Raw genomic sequence first — 16,955 nt, 5'->3', positions numbered from 1 at the left:
CAAGACAAGAAAGGCCATTTTCACCACTTTTATTCAACTTAGTACTGCTAGTCATAGCAATAAGGCAAGAAAAAAAATAGAAGGTATCCAAATTAGAAAAGAAGTAAAACTGCCCTTCTTTGCAGATAACACGATATATACAGAAAACCTAAAGACTCCATCAAAATCTGTTAGAACTAGTGAATTAATTCAGTAAAGCTGCAGGATAATAAATCAATATAAAAATATTAGTTGTGTATCTATTATTTCAGGACCCCTGAAATCATGACCTGAGACGAAGGCAGAAACTTAACCAACTATGCTATCCAGGCAAAAAACAGTAATTCTTCCTCTACCTGGTAGAATTTTTTCAGTTTCTACCTTTCATTTGGAAAGGGAAATCAGTTTGTAAATTCAAATATGCTAATCCTTCAGAAAATAGTACCATTATATTTTTGGGTACTGAAATTTCTTTAATCTGTCATCAGTCTCCCAACAATACTATCAAACAGTCTGTATAATTTTCATAAAAATTAATGGGCCAGGGGCTCCTCGGTGATTCATTTGGTTGGGCACCTGACTCTTGGTTTCGGCTCAAGTCATGACGGGGTCCTGAGACTGAGCCCCATGTCGGGCTCTGCATTCAGCAGGGAGTCTGCTCCTCACCCCTTCACTCTCTCTCTCTCAAATAAATAAATAAATCTTTAAAAAAATCAATAGGCCAAAGGAAAACTGTTTCCTCCTTCCGAGAGCTTTTATAAAAGTCAAACATAACATAAACTGAACACCTATTATATATCAGATACTTTTACATGTGTTACATCATTTAATCTCTTATTAATCACCTTTTCCAAAAGAGAACATTGTAATTCAGAATGGTTAAACATGGTGTCAAAGATTATACATATAATAACAAAAGCCAGGCTTTGATCCTAGGTGTGTCTGTTTAACAAAGCCAAGATCATTCTACTACCAGGGTTGGAAACTCAAAAACAGCCAGAGAGTTACTGTTTTAGGTTTTTCGGACCATATGACCCTGTCACAGCTACTTAACTGTGCTGTTGTAGTCCAAAAGCAACTATAAACAATATGGAAACAAAAGTAGCTGTGTTTCAGTAAAACTTTATTAACAGAGAGTCAAATTGTCAATCCCTCCACTATACTACAATGCATCTCCTGCTAAAGAACCTCTATTAAGTTTTTATTAACATCACCAAATTGTACTGTATCTCTCTCTCCTTAAAAAATTATGACTTTCATCTTACTGGGTAATGTTATTTTAATGCTTTTCTTATTAGGCTCCATTATTTGAAACAGGTTACTCTTGGAGGAATACATTTAGTCTTTTACATATTCTAACTATAATGTCAATTATATCAGAAATTAATCTATAAATAAGATGAAACACTTCTAAAACTATATTACTTGCATGCACTAACTTATCAGTGTGAAAATGTCAAACATCTGTATTTAAATTTCTCCCTTTGAACTTTTTTCAGTTATTAGTATCTAATTTTAATTGCTCAATCTATATTTAATAAGCATAATCACCACAAGGCTCCACACAGCCAAGCAACAGGAACAAATATCCTCTTTTAATTAAACAAAATGATCATAGATGGGAGTGCCTGGAAGGAGCAGTCAGTTAAGCATCCGACTCTTAGTTTCAGTTCAGGTCATGATCTCCAGGTTGTGAGATCAAACCTTGCATCAGGCTCTGTACTCGGCAAGGCATCTGCTTGGGACTCTCTCACCCTCTCTCTCTGCCCCTCCCCCTCACATATTCCCTATCTCTCTAAAATATATAAATAAATCTTTTTTTTTTTTTTTTTAATGATCATATATACAAAAGTGACCTAAAGACACAGAACTCAAAGACCTTATTTTTTGGAAAGGCCCTTCACTCCCTTATTCCAAAATTTAATATGTGCCATCACTGAGATTGTTATTTTTAAGATTTAAACGGTATAAAATTGTATAAATAGGAAAGAAATATTCCTCTTGTCTACCCTACCTACCTTCCTCACACACACTTGCGTACCCTTGTGCACGCTGGCTTTCTGTTCTGCCTGTCTGCCTTTCTCTGACTTACACACACACACACACATACACACACACACAGTGTATTTCAAAAACACAATCCAAGTCCAAATAATACACAAGATCAGGCTGAATAACAATTGCACACACAAAACACAGAAGATTCAAAAACATATGAACAAATTCAAATCCCAGCTCTACCACTAAAACCAGTTGAATAATTACTTACTAGCTTTGTGCCTTCAGTGACTACCTACTGAACCTCTATTAATCTGTTTGCTCATCTATAAAAATGGGGGGAAAGCATACCCCACTTCACGTGGTTATTGTGGGCATTAAAGTGAATGGAAGCGGCAAGCCTACAGCATGGTGTTGATACGTACGTACGTAGTCAAGTACTTAAAACTTGCTGCTGCTCTTACTCCCATCACCACCTCCAACATCACCAATCTGGGACAAGCCTTACTAAGACCTGTTGTTATTCCTGTACAACATGGGAAGAGCACTGTTTCCAATGGTGTATATATAACAATAACTTTTTAAAGGATCTTGCAAATTCTTCTTTTTGTTATTATTAAAAGTCAGAGGGGAAAAGTCCTTTTTTCTCAAAAATTTAACATTCCTTTGAGTGCCTTTAAAAAATTAAAGTCTATCTTTACACCTGAAAGGAAACAAGAAATTAACATTTTTCACTTACTCTCTCATTGTTGTAGGTATTTTTAAACCCAAACATATATACTGAAAGATCTAATATGTTGCTTTTTCAAGAAAGTCACTCAACCCTAATAAATAATCATAAATGGATCTGGTTAAAAGGGAATGGCAGATTAGGGCCTACTTTCTCAATCCTAATATATTTTAAAATTCACCAAATTTGGAGTTTATTTTTGTTGCTTTTTGTTTTCAATCTTCCGCACTTAAAGGAACCCCACGTTAATAACTGTATGCCATAGTCGTTCTAACATTAGTGGATATAAACATTTCTTACCAAGTTACGCTTTTTTACTGGAAGAAAGTAATAATAGTGGCAGAAAGAAAACATCAGAGCGTAGGAAGTAAGAAGTTCCGTGTAGAAACACAACTGCAGAAAAAGCCAATGATTATCTTCACCAACACAATTGTTAATCCTGAAGAAAAAAGGAAAACAGAAATAATATTTTAAACTTTAATAAGATGTTCACCTCAGGACCGGTAAAAACTGAAAATAAACACAAACAACTTTATATAGGCTTGACTTTATGGAGATCCGCTAATGCCACTGAAACCTACAAGCAAACAGTACACAGCAACAGACAGACTCTAAATATGCCACCTCGCATTTGCAAAGCACTCTCTACTTTACAAAGGAAGTCCATGGATACGGCTGCCTTCAACTCACAACCACCCGGTGTGGCAGGAAGAGCAGATGGCAGTCTCCTCGTTTCATTGGTATGGAAACAGGAACAAAAGAGTGAAGACACTTGCCAGAGGAAGCGAAAGTAGCCAAGAGAACAAGAACCTTCTTCTGTATATTGCTCTCCCATTACAGCATCCCAGCTGCGGAGAGCAATTTGAATGATTCAAAGTAAGAGGACTGAAACCTGACACTCTGACCTTCCTGCTAAGCATCCCAGTTCTTCTTACTTTTCAATTCTGCCCTTTGTCGCTAAAAATAAATGTATATACCCACAAGTATTTACAAATTCTTAGAGCTACACTTCCACCATGACAACAGGGAATCACAGCTAGGAAAAATAATTAATGTGATAATCCTAAAATTTTCAAGTCTAATGCAGGTTGAAAACTGCACCATTCCAAATTTTCAGAATATTTTACAATTCCCACAGAAAACCCTAGTTCAAAACAATAACTTACCTTGCTCAAATGTTTTCATTTCATTATAGCATTATACTGCTATTGTTTGGGGGGAAAAAAGATATAATTGGTTCACTGCTAACAAACTGTTATTTCAAAAGTGTATCATTAAACTATTTTTTTAACTCAGATATAGAACTAAATCCAAAACCCAAAGAGGCATTTCCTAAACTTAAGAGCTCATGCTTGGTAAACCATTAAAGTTCCTGTGTATGGGGACTTGCAAGGGGGGTCTTCACAGAAGTGTGTTCATGTGTGCCCTCAAACATACTCTCCAACAGCTGTGACTTCAAACACTTCTCCTCATCCCACCCTCCTTGACCCCACCTGCTTTAATGATGGCATTCTTAACCAGAGAGCTCTGAGAAACATGAAGATAGTCTATAAGTAAGAGTTCTCTTGGTAGCAAACTATTCAAGGGGCCAGAAAGAGAGAAAAGCTCCAGGTGAAGTGAGAACTGACCTTCATATCTAAAGCTGTTAGTCAGTGAAGAAATGCAGTTTCTGAAAATATAAAAAATATTCCCTGCTTTCATTTCACACTGTCCATTTTCCTTACCCTGTGACTACGTTGGCAATGCCCTATTAAGGAATTCAGTCACCAAAGTCCCTGGGATCTATTCAAGGCCTCTGATCTACCCTCCTTCCCTACCTCCAACTCCTTCTACTTCCACCTTTCTTCCCATAAGTACTCTGAGAAGTTGAAAACCCACGGAACAGGCGGACAAACAGAGAGCTCACCCGAATCTTGGAATTTAGATTAACAGCACATTTTTCTGTCACCAAGTTAAGCCCTATTCCTTAAAAATAAAGAAAGGATGTCGCTAATCTCTACAGGACCAAAACATCTCTTAGTTGATTATTTTTTAAGCTTAAACTCTAGCATTCTTTTGAAAGGAAGTATCAATATCCAACCATAACATGAACATTTATTATATTCTTAGTTAATCAGAAACATTGCTCTAAAAAAGGTTACACAATTGAGTTTTTCAGTGTGGTTACTACTTGCCTAATAATACATGTTTTACCTAGCCTTTTGTTTTTTAATGTATTACTACTGTAATTGTAAACAGATCACTGAGGTTTAGGAAGTCACTTGAGAATTTGTTTAAATTCGAGGCACATTTCTTAAACATCAGCTATATATTATACACTATACTATCCCATTGATGGACTTAAACAATTTGAAACTTCTTTTATATAATAACAAAATGCTTTTATCTAAAATGCTTTTATTTTTCCTAATCTCAGGAAATTACCTTCTGTTTAAATAATCAGTTTACGGTAAAAATCAAATTTTCACGAAAAGCTTGCAAACACTAACTTGTGTTAGCAGAGTGAAGTCATCAAAAACATGGGAAACTCTAAATTGGTCAGCATCATTTGGGAAAGCTAAACTCCATCAAGGAGTCAACTATAGATAAATGCAGTGATAAATTTAAGAAGCCCATTGTGCAGTTTACTTTGTATATGTGCCTGTATGTGTGTACAAACATAAATATATATGTATTTAGATATATTTACAAAGTGCTACACTATACTAGTTTAAATATTTATACAGAGATCCCATGCTAGGAAAACAGAATTAAATACAATATCTTGTTCACAGATTTTTGTGACAGCTTTGAAATGAGATACAATGCAGAATTCTCACAGCATTTGTTTTCAACATTCTTTTTCTCAACTGAACTGTTTTTAAAAATATTACTAGAGAGCCCCCTATTGACCAAAAATGTTGGTTCAGTGGAATCAGCTAACTACCACGGACACAGATCGAGCTCACATGTAACCTTAATACCTGCGTCCGATACATAATATTGAAAAAAGCTTACAGGGGTAAAGATGAGGTTATCAGGGTATCTGAGATGTGTTATTCTTTAATTAAACAACTGGAAAGGGAAATACAAACCATGCAATGTATATGGTTTATTACAGTTAGAGACAATAACAGCTATTATTTGCTTTTTATGTGTCAGATACTCACTACAATGGTTTTACATACATTGCCTCATTGAATACAACCATCTTAGGTCTCTTGTACACGTGGGTGCATCTGAATGTCAGTTTTCTGCTCCAATGCCTCTTTGTTAGAAAAGACAGGATCTCTGTGCAAAAATGACTTTGGCAGTTGATAGAACCTGATAGAATAAAGCTATCCTTACTGAAGGATTTTTTTTTAAACTGCATGACTTTAACATAACTTTTATTTAAATCTGCTAAGTACTAAGATTTCTTTTTTACTATTTCTTTTTCTGAAAGTAAATCATAGATTTCTTACCATGGACAGTGATGATCCATTCTCCTAACACAGTGGCCGCAGCGGCTACAGTGATGGGAACGCTTTGGTCTCATCAAATTACATTTGTTACATAATTCCCAGAACTCCCGTTCTAGAGAAGGAAATTAAAATCCATTTAATAAAGGCAAATGAGTAATGTTGAAATTTAGCAACAACAGTTTAGATTTTTACAGGAAGTCTTCGATATATGTGTCCAAGAGATTTTTCTTCTTCTACATCTTCACTGTAGAAGAGTTTGCCATAAATATTGCTTCTCTATTCTATGCATGGCTTACTCTATACATTCCTAATTTTAAACACTATAATAGTTAAGACACCATTAATGTTAAACTGAGGGATAGAAAATAATATATTTGGGTTATGGACATAATTGCTGTAAGTAAAATTTAATAACAAAACCCAAAAGTACAACCAAATTATTATATGAAAATAGAATTTTATGTAAACAAATTAATTTCTCAAAATTTTATTAAAGACTCTAAAGAAGAAATAATACTGAATCCTAGTTTCACTGACTGAGAAGTCAAAATCAATCCTATGAGACAACTGCGTGGCTCAGTCAGTTGAGCATCTGCCTTGGGCTCAGATCATGATCTCAGGGTCCCAGGATCAAGCCCTGCATTGGGCTCCCTGCTCAGCAGGGAATCTAGCTTCTCCCTCTCTCTCTGCCTCTCTTCCAGCTTGTGCTCACTTTCTCTCTCTCTCGCTCTCTCTCTTGCTTACTTGCTCAAATAAATGAATAAAAGCTTTTAAAAAAGAATCAATCCCATAAACTCATTAGAAAAACAAAGATAGCATTCTCATCCCCTAACCATTTTATGTTTTTAATATCAGTGAATTCATTTGGGAGTGTTTATGGGAGAGGGTTGGAAAAGGGTTTCAGATGGGTTTAGGAGGAATTAGAATGATTTCAGAAGTAAAGAAGATTACAAGAACGTTATTATTTAATGGAAATAAGGGAGTTCTTTACCAAACTCTTTCTTACCACCAAGGAGCAATTTCTTTTACCTTGTAATTAAAGAGCACACATTTAAGTTTTGTGCTAAAAACATTAAGTTTACATACGTAAAAAGTCATTTATTTCCATTATAAACCCTTCTAATCAGATCTATAAGAACTATATGAAAGTCATCTACCAAGACAACTGCTTTATTATACAGAATGTATCTATTTCATATTTGTTGAAATGGAACTTTACTTTTACAAAATTCTTAAACCTTCCATCACTTATATTTAAACTACACTCTAACCTTGTTAAAAGCATGGGTATAGTAATATCAACCCAATTCCCATTTTGAGTGAATATTCGTATATGCAAAGTATGATCCTAGCACATAGTAGGTGGTCATTAAATGCTTGCTAAAGTATGAATTTTTAAAAACAAAAGATTCTAAATGTAAGTAAAAGAAGACAATAGTAGGTAGTATTCAATTTTCTAAAAGATACCTTATTTTAATTCCATTATTTTAGTTTAATGACCGGGAGTAAAATCAATATACTGGAATTTTATAGAGTGAAGTATTAGGAAAACATTCTACATAGAAGAAACCAATAATAATGATAATAATAACAATAATATCAAATTAATTGTTCCAATAATATTAAAGTTGAGAAATTAATTTTTACATTTAAAATTTCTTTTTTTTAATTATTTAAATTCAATTTCCTTAACATATATTATATTATTAGTTTCAGGGGTAGAATTTGGTGATTTGTCAGTTGCAAATCACATCCAATGCTCAACACATCATGTGCCCTCCTTAATGCCCATCAGCCAGTTACCCCATCTGCCCACACAACACCCCCTCCAGCAACCCTCAATTTATTTCCTAAAGATCCTCTTTCATTTCTTACTTACGTTCTTATTTTTAAAAAACTTCCATGAGAAAGCAACATTAAAGTTTAATTTAGATCGTTAAACTAGTATTATTTAACTATAACTGAAATGAAAACTCATTTCATATGTAGCACAATACAGTGTCATAAGCAGATGCTTTTCCCACTTAGCTAGATGCTCCCAAACATCCCAGTGTTAAAACTCTGAATTCACATATTGCAAGGAATATATTCAGGAAGCAGACTCCCTCTGATGAGCCAATTTTCATTAAAAGACAACAGAAAAACTTTAGTTTTTAAACTAGTGCCTTAAAATATAAATATGGCATATTCATTACTGGTCATTTCAGCATATGATGTTCTAGAGAGTAAAATTCTTTATTTCATACTTGACATGTTGTGTCCTCGGAAAAGAAGACAGCATTTGGTTATAGCGAGAGAAATCCTGTAATTGTGTAGTCTAGACCATGGGGTGGCAAACTATAGTCCACAGGCAAATCCAGGCCACCACCTGTTTTCATGGGCTAAGAATGGTTTTTACAATTTTCAACAACTGAAAATAAGAATGTGTGATATGTAAAAATCTTGAAATTCAAATTCCAGTGTCCACACATAAAGTTTTATCTGAACACAGTTCAAATGAACACCCATTCATTTACATTTTCCCTATGGCTGCTTTTGGGCTGCAACAGCAGAGCTAAGAGGCTCTGAAAGAGACTGTACAGTCTGTAAAGCTGAAAATACTTACTATCTGGATGTGTACAGTGAGGAAGAGTTTGCCAATCTATGGTCTGGATCATAAGTTTGTTTAAAGAAAGAGCTTGAGCCATTCCACTGGCTAAACTTAAGATACTATACAAGCATCTAAAATGGCTTTGAAAACTCACCATTTTCTCACACATACATACCTCAACTGTTCAGAGAACAAAGAAAAGAATCACTTTTTTAAATACCTAGAAAGTTAACTAAAGTATCATCTACGTTTTTGCCTTATATAGCAAGAAAAAAAAAAATCCATCCATTTTAACCTACCCCACATATCTAAGAAACCATTTCTTGCTCTTCTCCCTTTCCTTCTTTAGGTTTATTCATTCCAAATGTGACCTTGGTGACTAATATATTCTGATGTCTGAAAAATTTTGTACTAGCCATCTAATATAAAATAAAAGCCTATAGGGGAAAAAATCAGAAGGCAAAATGCCATCTGTAAGTGAAGAAAATAAAAATTTTAAATTTAAAAAAGAAAAAAAGCCCATGAGAGAGAGAATTCAATTGCTAATTTATGGTAGCTACAGAAAAATTGACAACTGACTTTTTTTTAAAGGAAAGAAAAACTGAAAAGTGACTTTTTTTAGAGGAAAAAAAAAATCAAAACATAAGACAAATCAAAGAAAAGACAAACCCCATAAATGCCTGGGTAGATCTAAATAAGTAACCTAAGTAAACAGTATTGCACTCTGTAGCAAGGATGCTCTTAATGCTCTTAAATGCATGAATAAATACAAAGTAAGATTTGGTTTTGTTTTGCTATCCCTCAGAAAGAAAGGAATCACCTTCTATTTAAGACTTTTTAAAGCCTTACGGATTAGGCTCTCTCAATTACTGTATTTCAAATCACAAAGTAATGTTTTAGGAAGAAAATATAACCTGAAACGATGAAAATCAATACAACGCTTGGCTCTTCACAGAGGTTTCCTGACAGAATCACTTGCCAATATAGAAAATAAACGGCAGTAAGTCTCTAAAACAGATCTCCTTTAAAAAGCAATATAAGAAATAGGAAGGGGAGCAAAACTACAGGAGGAAACATGACCCTGAGCATTAAAGCACAAGTGTCCCTACCATTGGGGCAAAATTTCAACGGACATGAACACACAAATTTTAAACATGCTACATTTTTTTTTCAAACTTGGAAGATTTTGCTCTGTAATAGGGTGACTACTTGAAGTGGCTCTAATGATGACAAAAACACTGAAGTCAAACATGTGAGTTAAGAGCTTGATGAAGATGTTCTAGGGGCACCTGGCTCAGGTGGTTAAGCCTCTGCCTTCGGCTCAGGTCATGATCTCAGGGTCCTGGGATTGAGCCCCATGTCCGGCTCTCTGCTCAGCGGGGAGCCTGCTTCTCCTTCTCCCTCTGCCCCATCTCACTGCCTGTGCTCTCTCACTCTAATAAATAAATAAAATCTTGAAAAAAAAAAATGTTCTAAAATTGACTGTGGTAGGACCCCTGGCTAGCTCAGTAAATAGAGCACACAACTCTTATCTTATGGGTTATGAGTTCAAGCCCCACCTTGAATGTAGAGTTTCCATACATACATAACTACATAACACTGATTGTGGTAATAGTTGTACAATTCTGTGGACATAAAAAAGCCACTAAACTGTCTATCTAAAATGGGTAAATCATATTATGTATGAATTATACTCAATAAAGCTGTTTTATTAAGGTTAAGAGATTGAATAAAATCATTTCATAAAACTTGAAAATGACATAAAGTAATATTTCTATATTTCAAACATGCATGGGATTAATTGAATATAAATAAACATTTAATTATTTCATTTGACTATTTCATCTACATCCCAAGAACTTTATAAAAATCAAATTCTGGGGATCTTTGTGTGGGACAGAGGAACATCGTCTTATATTCAAACTGCCTCATATATTTGGCAAGTTACATAGACACTAAATTTATTTAAAATCTGTTTTTTTAAAAAAAGAAAGTCATGTAAACTATGTCAGATTAATTCAACTAACACGTGGTTAAAATCAAAAGTATTAGGGCTTAAGTTTCCTTTCCTAAAGAATTCAATTATATGAAACTGCTCAACCTTAAAACAATGATGATAAATGTCACTTTTTATAGACCCAACTCTCTAGTCGTGCTATGTTATTTTTTTCACTGTTAAAATTTTGTATTTTTTACTAAGTTAAAACCGTATTTACAAAATGATCAGAAAATCAGCACAAGGCACATGATGACTTCAATTTTTCCCAGAATCAAAGCAAAGGTGAATAAAAGGCTAAAATTATTAATCTCAATATAGACACGTGGTAAAAGAGGATGGAGACAAGTATTTGAGTGTCACAGCAGATCTATAACAACTCGCTCTGTGACCTAGAGAGGACAATCTACACTTGATTATTCAGTCAAACTACCTCCTGCAATTACCATGAGAATCAAATGACAGGAACTAGTAAAAGACTTTGGAGACATTAAAATACAATAAATGAATGTATTTTTTTCTTCAACTGGGCAAAAGTTAAGTCTTTGGGACTCAGTGGAAAACACTAGGCCAAATGTGAACTGAGATCAGAGAGAATGCAGACAAACAGCAGCAAGGTAACATGGAGTCTTCCATCACCAGGGTCTATAAACTAAAGGTAACAGGGTGGTTTCCTGTAGATTCAATTAGGCATACAGACATCATTTGTTTAGTATTCATCTAAAGCCAATGTTTGTAAAATTTTTAATTAGTTGTTGGGTTTTTTTTTTTAATCATAAAAGTTCTCTTAAAAACTGCAATTCTGGGGCACCTGGGTGGCTCAGTTGGTTGGGCGACTGCCTTCAGCTCAAGTCATGATCCCAGAGTCCTGGGATCGAGTCCCACATCAGGCTCCCAGCTCCAGGGGGAGTCTGCTTCTCCCTCTGACCTCCCCTCTCATGCTCTCTCACTCTATCTCTCTTAAATAAATAAATAAAATCCTTAAAAACAAAAACATAAACAAAAATAAACAAAAAAACCCTCCAATTCTCTGTTTTCTCTTTAAAAATTATAAGATCTATGAATACCGGGCCTACGAGACAATTTCCCTGTAGCTGCTGCTTTTGGATATGAGATTTTCAATATGAAAACGGTTCTTTCTTGGCCCCCTCTCACTGATGAGCAGTATCTGATCCATGTAGGCATTTGAGTGTTTGACCACTGCACGCTGAAGATTTCATCAGAAATGGGTCCTTTTTTCTTTAATGTTCAATTGGCCACCACATTACACATCATTAGTTTCTGATGTAGTGTTCAATGATTCATGAGTTGCGTATAACACCCAGTGCTCATCACAAAACGGTCCTGAGTTAGAAAAGGCTTGCTTCTCTAATTTTCTGGAAACACTGGGCTCTAGAGTTGAAGGAGGCAATACATTCACCAACGTGTTAGAGAGCCTTTCTTTGGGTTAGGCTAGTCGAGAAAAGAGATTCAGTACAAGTTGCAGACTTGCCATTGTCCGCGCCCAAACACACACAAAAACTAACTGCCAGTGATAAGGCTTCTATAAGTGAATAGAAACGAAATACTCCAACAGTTCTCAGAAACTTCTATAGTCATGTAAACATTAGTGTCGTAACACTCCCATTTAATCATTAAACTTGGAAGGCCACGTAAATCCCTAAATGATGGGTTTCAAAAAACAACATTCAGGAACTCAAGGGAGGCTCCCTTAGTGACTTGCCACTAATCTAATTTCAGAAGGAATTAATAGGCTCCCCAATTTTTTATACACTGGAATCACCTGAAATCTTTGAAAAATGCTGATATCTAGCTCCTAGCTCCATACGTTATGATTTAATTAATATGGGATCGGGATCAGGACACTGAGATTTTTAAAAGCTCCCCCCGCGACTCTAATGTCTAATGTCTGCAAGGTCGGAAAGCATGAAACACTATAGAAAGTATTCTCGTTCTCTAGTGTCCAACAAAATCATAGAAATGTCTCCTTAGAAGAAAGTACAGACAGTTCTCAAAGCTGGTAGACCAAATGATCAAAAAGTGAAACTGAGGAAAGAGGGTTCCTGAGGTTTACTACACCTGGCACGTAATAAAACGAGCGATACATTTCGATTCATTTTCGTGGTTCAAATGGTTATTTTGCAATAAGGTGACACAAAACCAACTTCAACTGACACTAGAATAAAAAGCTTTCAATTTTTCACTGAATTTTCAGAACCCGGAAAAATACAGGCAACGGTATCATTATACTACAAATATTTATGCTAAGCAATATTCTATTTATAATATCACCAAGAGAGGGGCACCATCAAAGAGATTCCTTTATTAAATAAAAATGTATCAGGTATTTATGTATCATTCAACAAGCATTTACCAAGCAAGCATCTACTAAGTGACAGAGATGGGCACTAAGGATAGAGCACTGAACAAATGAAGAAAACAAAACAATATCGATATCCTCACAGAGGCTGCATAGATCTAGGGTGTGAGAAGAGAAAAACAAGTAAACTACAAATAAGAGGTAGGGAGTGGGGGATACCGGGGATCAGCTGGGCTTTGCAATTTTAAATAAAGAAGTCTAGGGGAGACTGGGTGATTCAGTGGGCTAAGCGTCTGCCTTCGGCTCACGTCATGATCCCAGGGTCCTGGGATCGAGCCCCCCCATCAGGCTCTCTGCTCAGCAGGGATCCTGCTTCCCCCTGTCTCTCTGCCTGCCTCTCTGCCTACTTGTGATCTTGGTCAAATAAATAAAATCTTAAAAAAAAAAAAAAAAAAAAAAGAAAAGAAAAGAAGTCTAGAAAGGAAACATCAGAGAAGAGACTTGTGAGTGGTGTTAGAGGACATATATAATGAATACATGCTGAAGGCCATAAAGTACATTCACAAAGGTAATAATGCCAAGAGAGCAAAAGTGACCAATCTGAAAAGCGCCATACCTCCATGTGGAATCTTAGGGTTCTCAGGGAGTCTTCCGGGATCAGTAAATGAGGCCCTCACTAAAGCAACCAGACAAAATATGGCAATGCCATAGAATACTTGGAAATAAATGAGAAAGTTAAATAAATGAAATTAGTTATTCATTCTTTAAAACATTTTATCAAAAAGCATATTCAAAGTTTAAATGCATGTTTTAATTAATGCCACCAGAATAATTTTCAAAACGAAAATGGAAAAATTAAATGATTAAATAAAATAAACATTCATTTCATTCATCAAATAATACTGCCAACAGGACTATCTCATACATATTAACTTTAAAATTATTTTGCATAATAACTGATAAACTTGTTATAAATCAGATTTTTTATTAACAGAGATTCCTTGTCAATAATGGCATAAATGAATGGGCTCCCTTTTAATTACTACATGTACAAATATATATTTGACAGAATCAAAGGAGCATTTTAAAACCCATCCTACAATTAAACTTTTTCATTACCTCTAATTGGTTATCTTCCAAATTATTTTGAGTTAGAGACATTCAATTGCTCCTTTTCATAGAGCCTATGCTATTAATGTAATGTGAAAATAAAGATTCCAGGAATTTTGAGTTTTTAAAAGAACTAGAAAAATAACAGTAAGGAAAAATAGACTCATTCATTATAATTCAACCTTTTAAATGAATAAAAAAATGGGCATTTGGCAGAGGTGGGGGAAGACCCCACACCAGTAGTAGGAAATTCAGTTTGAGGGCTAACTCCAGGACTGACTACATGGTACTGGTCAGTTTTATCACTTGTATAACAGCGATTATATTTCCCATAGCATTTGTGAGGCCAAAAGGACATAATGTACAAGGAAACTGCCAATGCCATGTACATGTAAAATATATCATTTCAATCTTATTCTTTTAATCACAAGCAAACCATCACCAAATGAAACTATAGCAGAAAATAATTATCCAGAAGTTCAAAGTATTATCATAATCAACATCATAATCAACAATTTTTGTAACATGAAATTCCCATTTCTCAGTAACGTATATCATCTACATTCTTAAAATTCCTTCCACATTTGAAATAAGTACACAATAGAAACATTAACAATACACACAACACACACAAAATAGCACTATTGTGCCAGTTTCAATTTAAACAAGTCGACCTTTATATATTTCACAGTTAGATATGGAGATGCCACATTTATCCAACCCTGCAAAGTCTGTAAAAGCCAATCTTCTTTAAAATTTCTATAATTTGGTAAGTAACAATATTAATATCACTAATAATATTAAAAGGTTATAGTAGTGATACTATACTCTAAAAATATTCACAATGAGAAAACTACTTATATAAAGAAATAAATATCAGAAACTTACTTATTATTAATATGCCTGGAATATGTCCTTCTTCATAGTGAGGAAAGAGGACAATTTTGGGAATTAAGACAATATTGTATAACCAGACAAAGACAATCAAACCCATGCAGCACCAACCATGCGGGTCAACAACAAAGTGAATCCGGAGACCCATTTTGCAGTCCTACAACTGCGTGCCAACCCACAAGGAAAGACGATCCTACGGAGAGGTGACAAAGAAAAAAGTTACTTATACAGAAAAAAAATCATTCGACTAAAACAAAACTACATTACTGGCAACTATAAAATGACACTGAGTTTTGTTTGTATATTTTTGACAAAATGAAACACATTGGAAAACAAAGAGAAGTTTCAGAGTATTCAAATTTCATCAAAATCTTCAAATAATTTAATTACAACTTTTACTATGAACTGCTACCATAGAGGATAAATTGGCAATAGTTTCTGGAGCTAAACACAAGACTGTCCTCAACCCAGCAATTCCATGTGTCAACCCAAGAGAAGTGAGACACATATCAAAAGATAGATTATTAGATCTATCTAATGATTATTAGATAAGATCAGATCTAATGATCATTAGTCCTAATCATTAGACTAACTGATGGTCATCCAAAATAGTGGTCCTCCTGTGGTGGGAGGGGTGTTTATTAACTGCAAAAGGACATAAGGGAAACTTTGAAGGTCTAGAGTTGTTCTATATCTTGACCTGGGTGGTGCTTCATGGGTATTCACATATGTAAAAATTCACTATGCTGTACACTGAAGATTTGTGCGATTTATTTTAAACCACAAAACAATGCCTAATCATTTTTGAAAAATCATAATAAAAAGCAGAAACTAATCACAAATTGCCAAAAATATTCAAATTCACAGAATAAAGCTCAACTAATCTTGCTATTACCAACTCAAGAAGAAATGGGCTTTTTCCATACGAGTGTTAACAAAATGCTCATCGACCTCCCAGTGAGACACTTAAAGTTGATAGTTCTACGTTTATGGTATCAGAACAAGTTATTTAAAATACATGTCTACCTTAGTAGATATAATTTATAAGAGTTGAACAGGAAATTACTCTGTAAGGTCAAGAGAGCACCTTTTACATAAAATACAATGGAATAATTCAATAATAAACTAGGACAGTGTTTCTCAAACCTGTAAGCGAACCAGAATCAACTGAGGAGCTTTTTAAAAATACTTATTCCCAGGCCCCGTTCCAGATCTACTGAATCATAACTGTTTATGGAATAAAAGCTAAAAAACCAATAAAATGTCTTAAAATGTTCCCCAGATGTCTCTGATAGAGCAGACTGGTGTCTAGAAGCTACTGATCCAAAAGCTTCCCTCAGACTTCAATGCTAGGGCAAGGAGTTGAACTCAGTTCAACAAATCTATTCACGGAGCCACAACAACATATCAGTTACTATAGATACAATGATGAGTGAGATGTGGTCTTTGCCCAAAGTAACTAACAGTCTACTGGGGAAAAGAGTCATAAAAATGGGTTTAACACAACACGTGACATTTCAGAGATGTGGACAAGATGCCACTGGAGGCCTGGAGGATGGGGACTAGTTAAGGTAGGGCAAGGCTTCCTGCAGGTGGTAAAATCTGAGTTCAGTTTTTAAACATGGGTAAAAGTTATCCAAGCAAAGAAAAGTGGCAACAGTGTGACGAACAGAAGGAAGAACAGGAGGTATACAAGAGTAAATGTTGTAGGAGGTATTACAAATTGCCTTCCTACGTCATAAAGCTCACAGTGGAGAGTGAGGGGTGAGAAATAAGGGGCCACATCATGAAGGACACAGAGATGCCACGTTAGAATGCTAAGACTTCATTCGTAGGCACTGGAAATTTCCTGATGCAGGAAGTTAACATGAGATTTTTAACTTTAAATGAAGTAT

The 16,955-nt window shown here is 35.0% G+C and overlaps 1 protein-coding gene across 1 annotated transcript in view; it reads right to left on the bottom strand.

Moving 5' to 3' along the window:
- ZDHHC21 (zinc finger DHHC-type palmitoyltransferase 21) overlaps positions 1 to 16,955 on the bottom strand; it is a 57,905-nt gene that overhangs the window by 29,333 nt on the left and 11,617 nt on the right. Inside the window, exons 3-6 of the mRNA XM_032880569.1 lie at positions 15,055 to 15,253; positions 13,673 to 13,771; positions 6,151 to 6,262; positions 3,008 to 3,146 (exon numbers count right to left, since the gene is read on the bottom strand). Of these exons, the coding sequence (XP_032736460.1) occupies positions 3,008 to 3,146; positions 6,151 to 6,262; positions 13,673 to 13,771; positions 15,055 to 15,208 (504 nt within the window). The 5' untranslated portion in view covers positions 15,209 to 15,253. The remainder of the gene's footprint in view (positions 1 to 3,007; positions 3,147 to 6,150; positions 6,263 to 13,672; positions 13,772 to 15,054; positions 15,254 to 16,955) is intronic.

This window comes from Lontra canadensis, unplaced genomic scaffold (assembly GCF_010015895.1).
Source record: "Lontra canadensis isolate GAN:19392208 unplaced genomic scaffold, GSC_riverotter_1.0 scaffold70, whole genome shotgun sequence".
Classification (NCBI taxonomy): Eukaryota; Metazoa; Chordata; class Mammalia; order Carnivora; family Mustelidae; genus Lontra; species Lontra canadensis.
The sequence above is the reverse complement of the archived record's forward strand: the minus strand, read 5'-3'. Positions and strand labels throughout refer to the sequence as shown.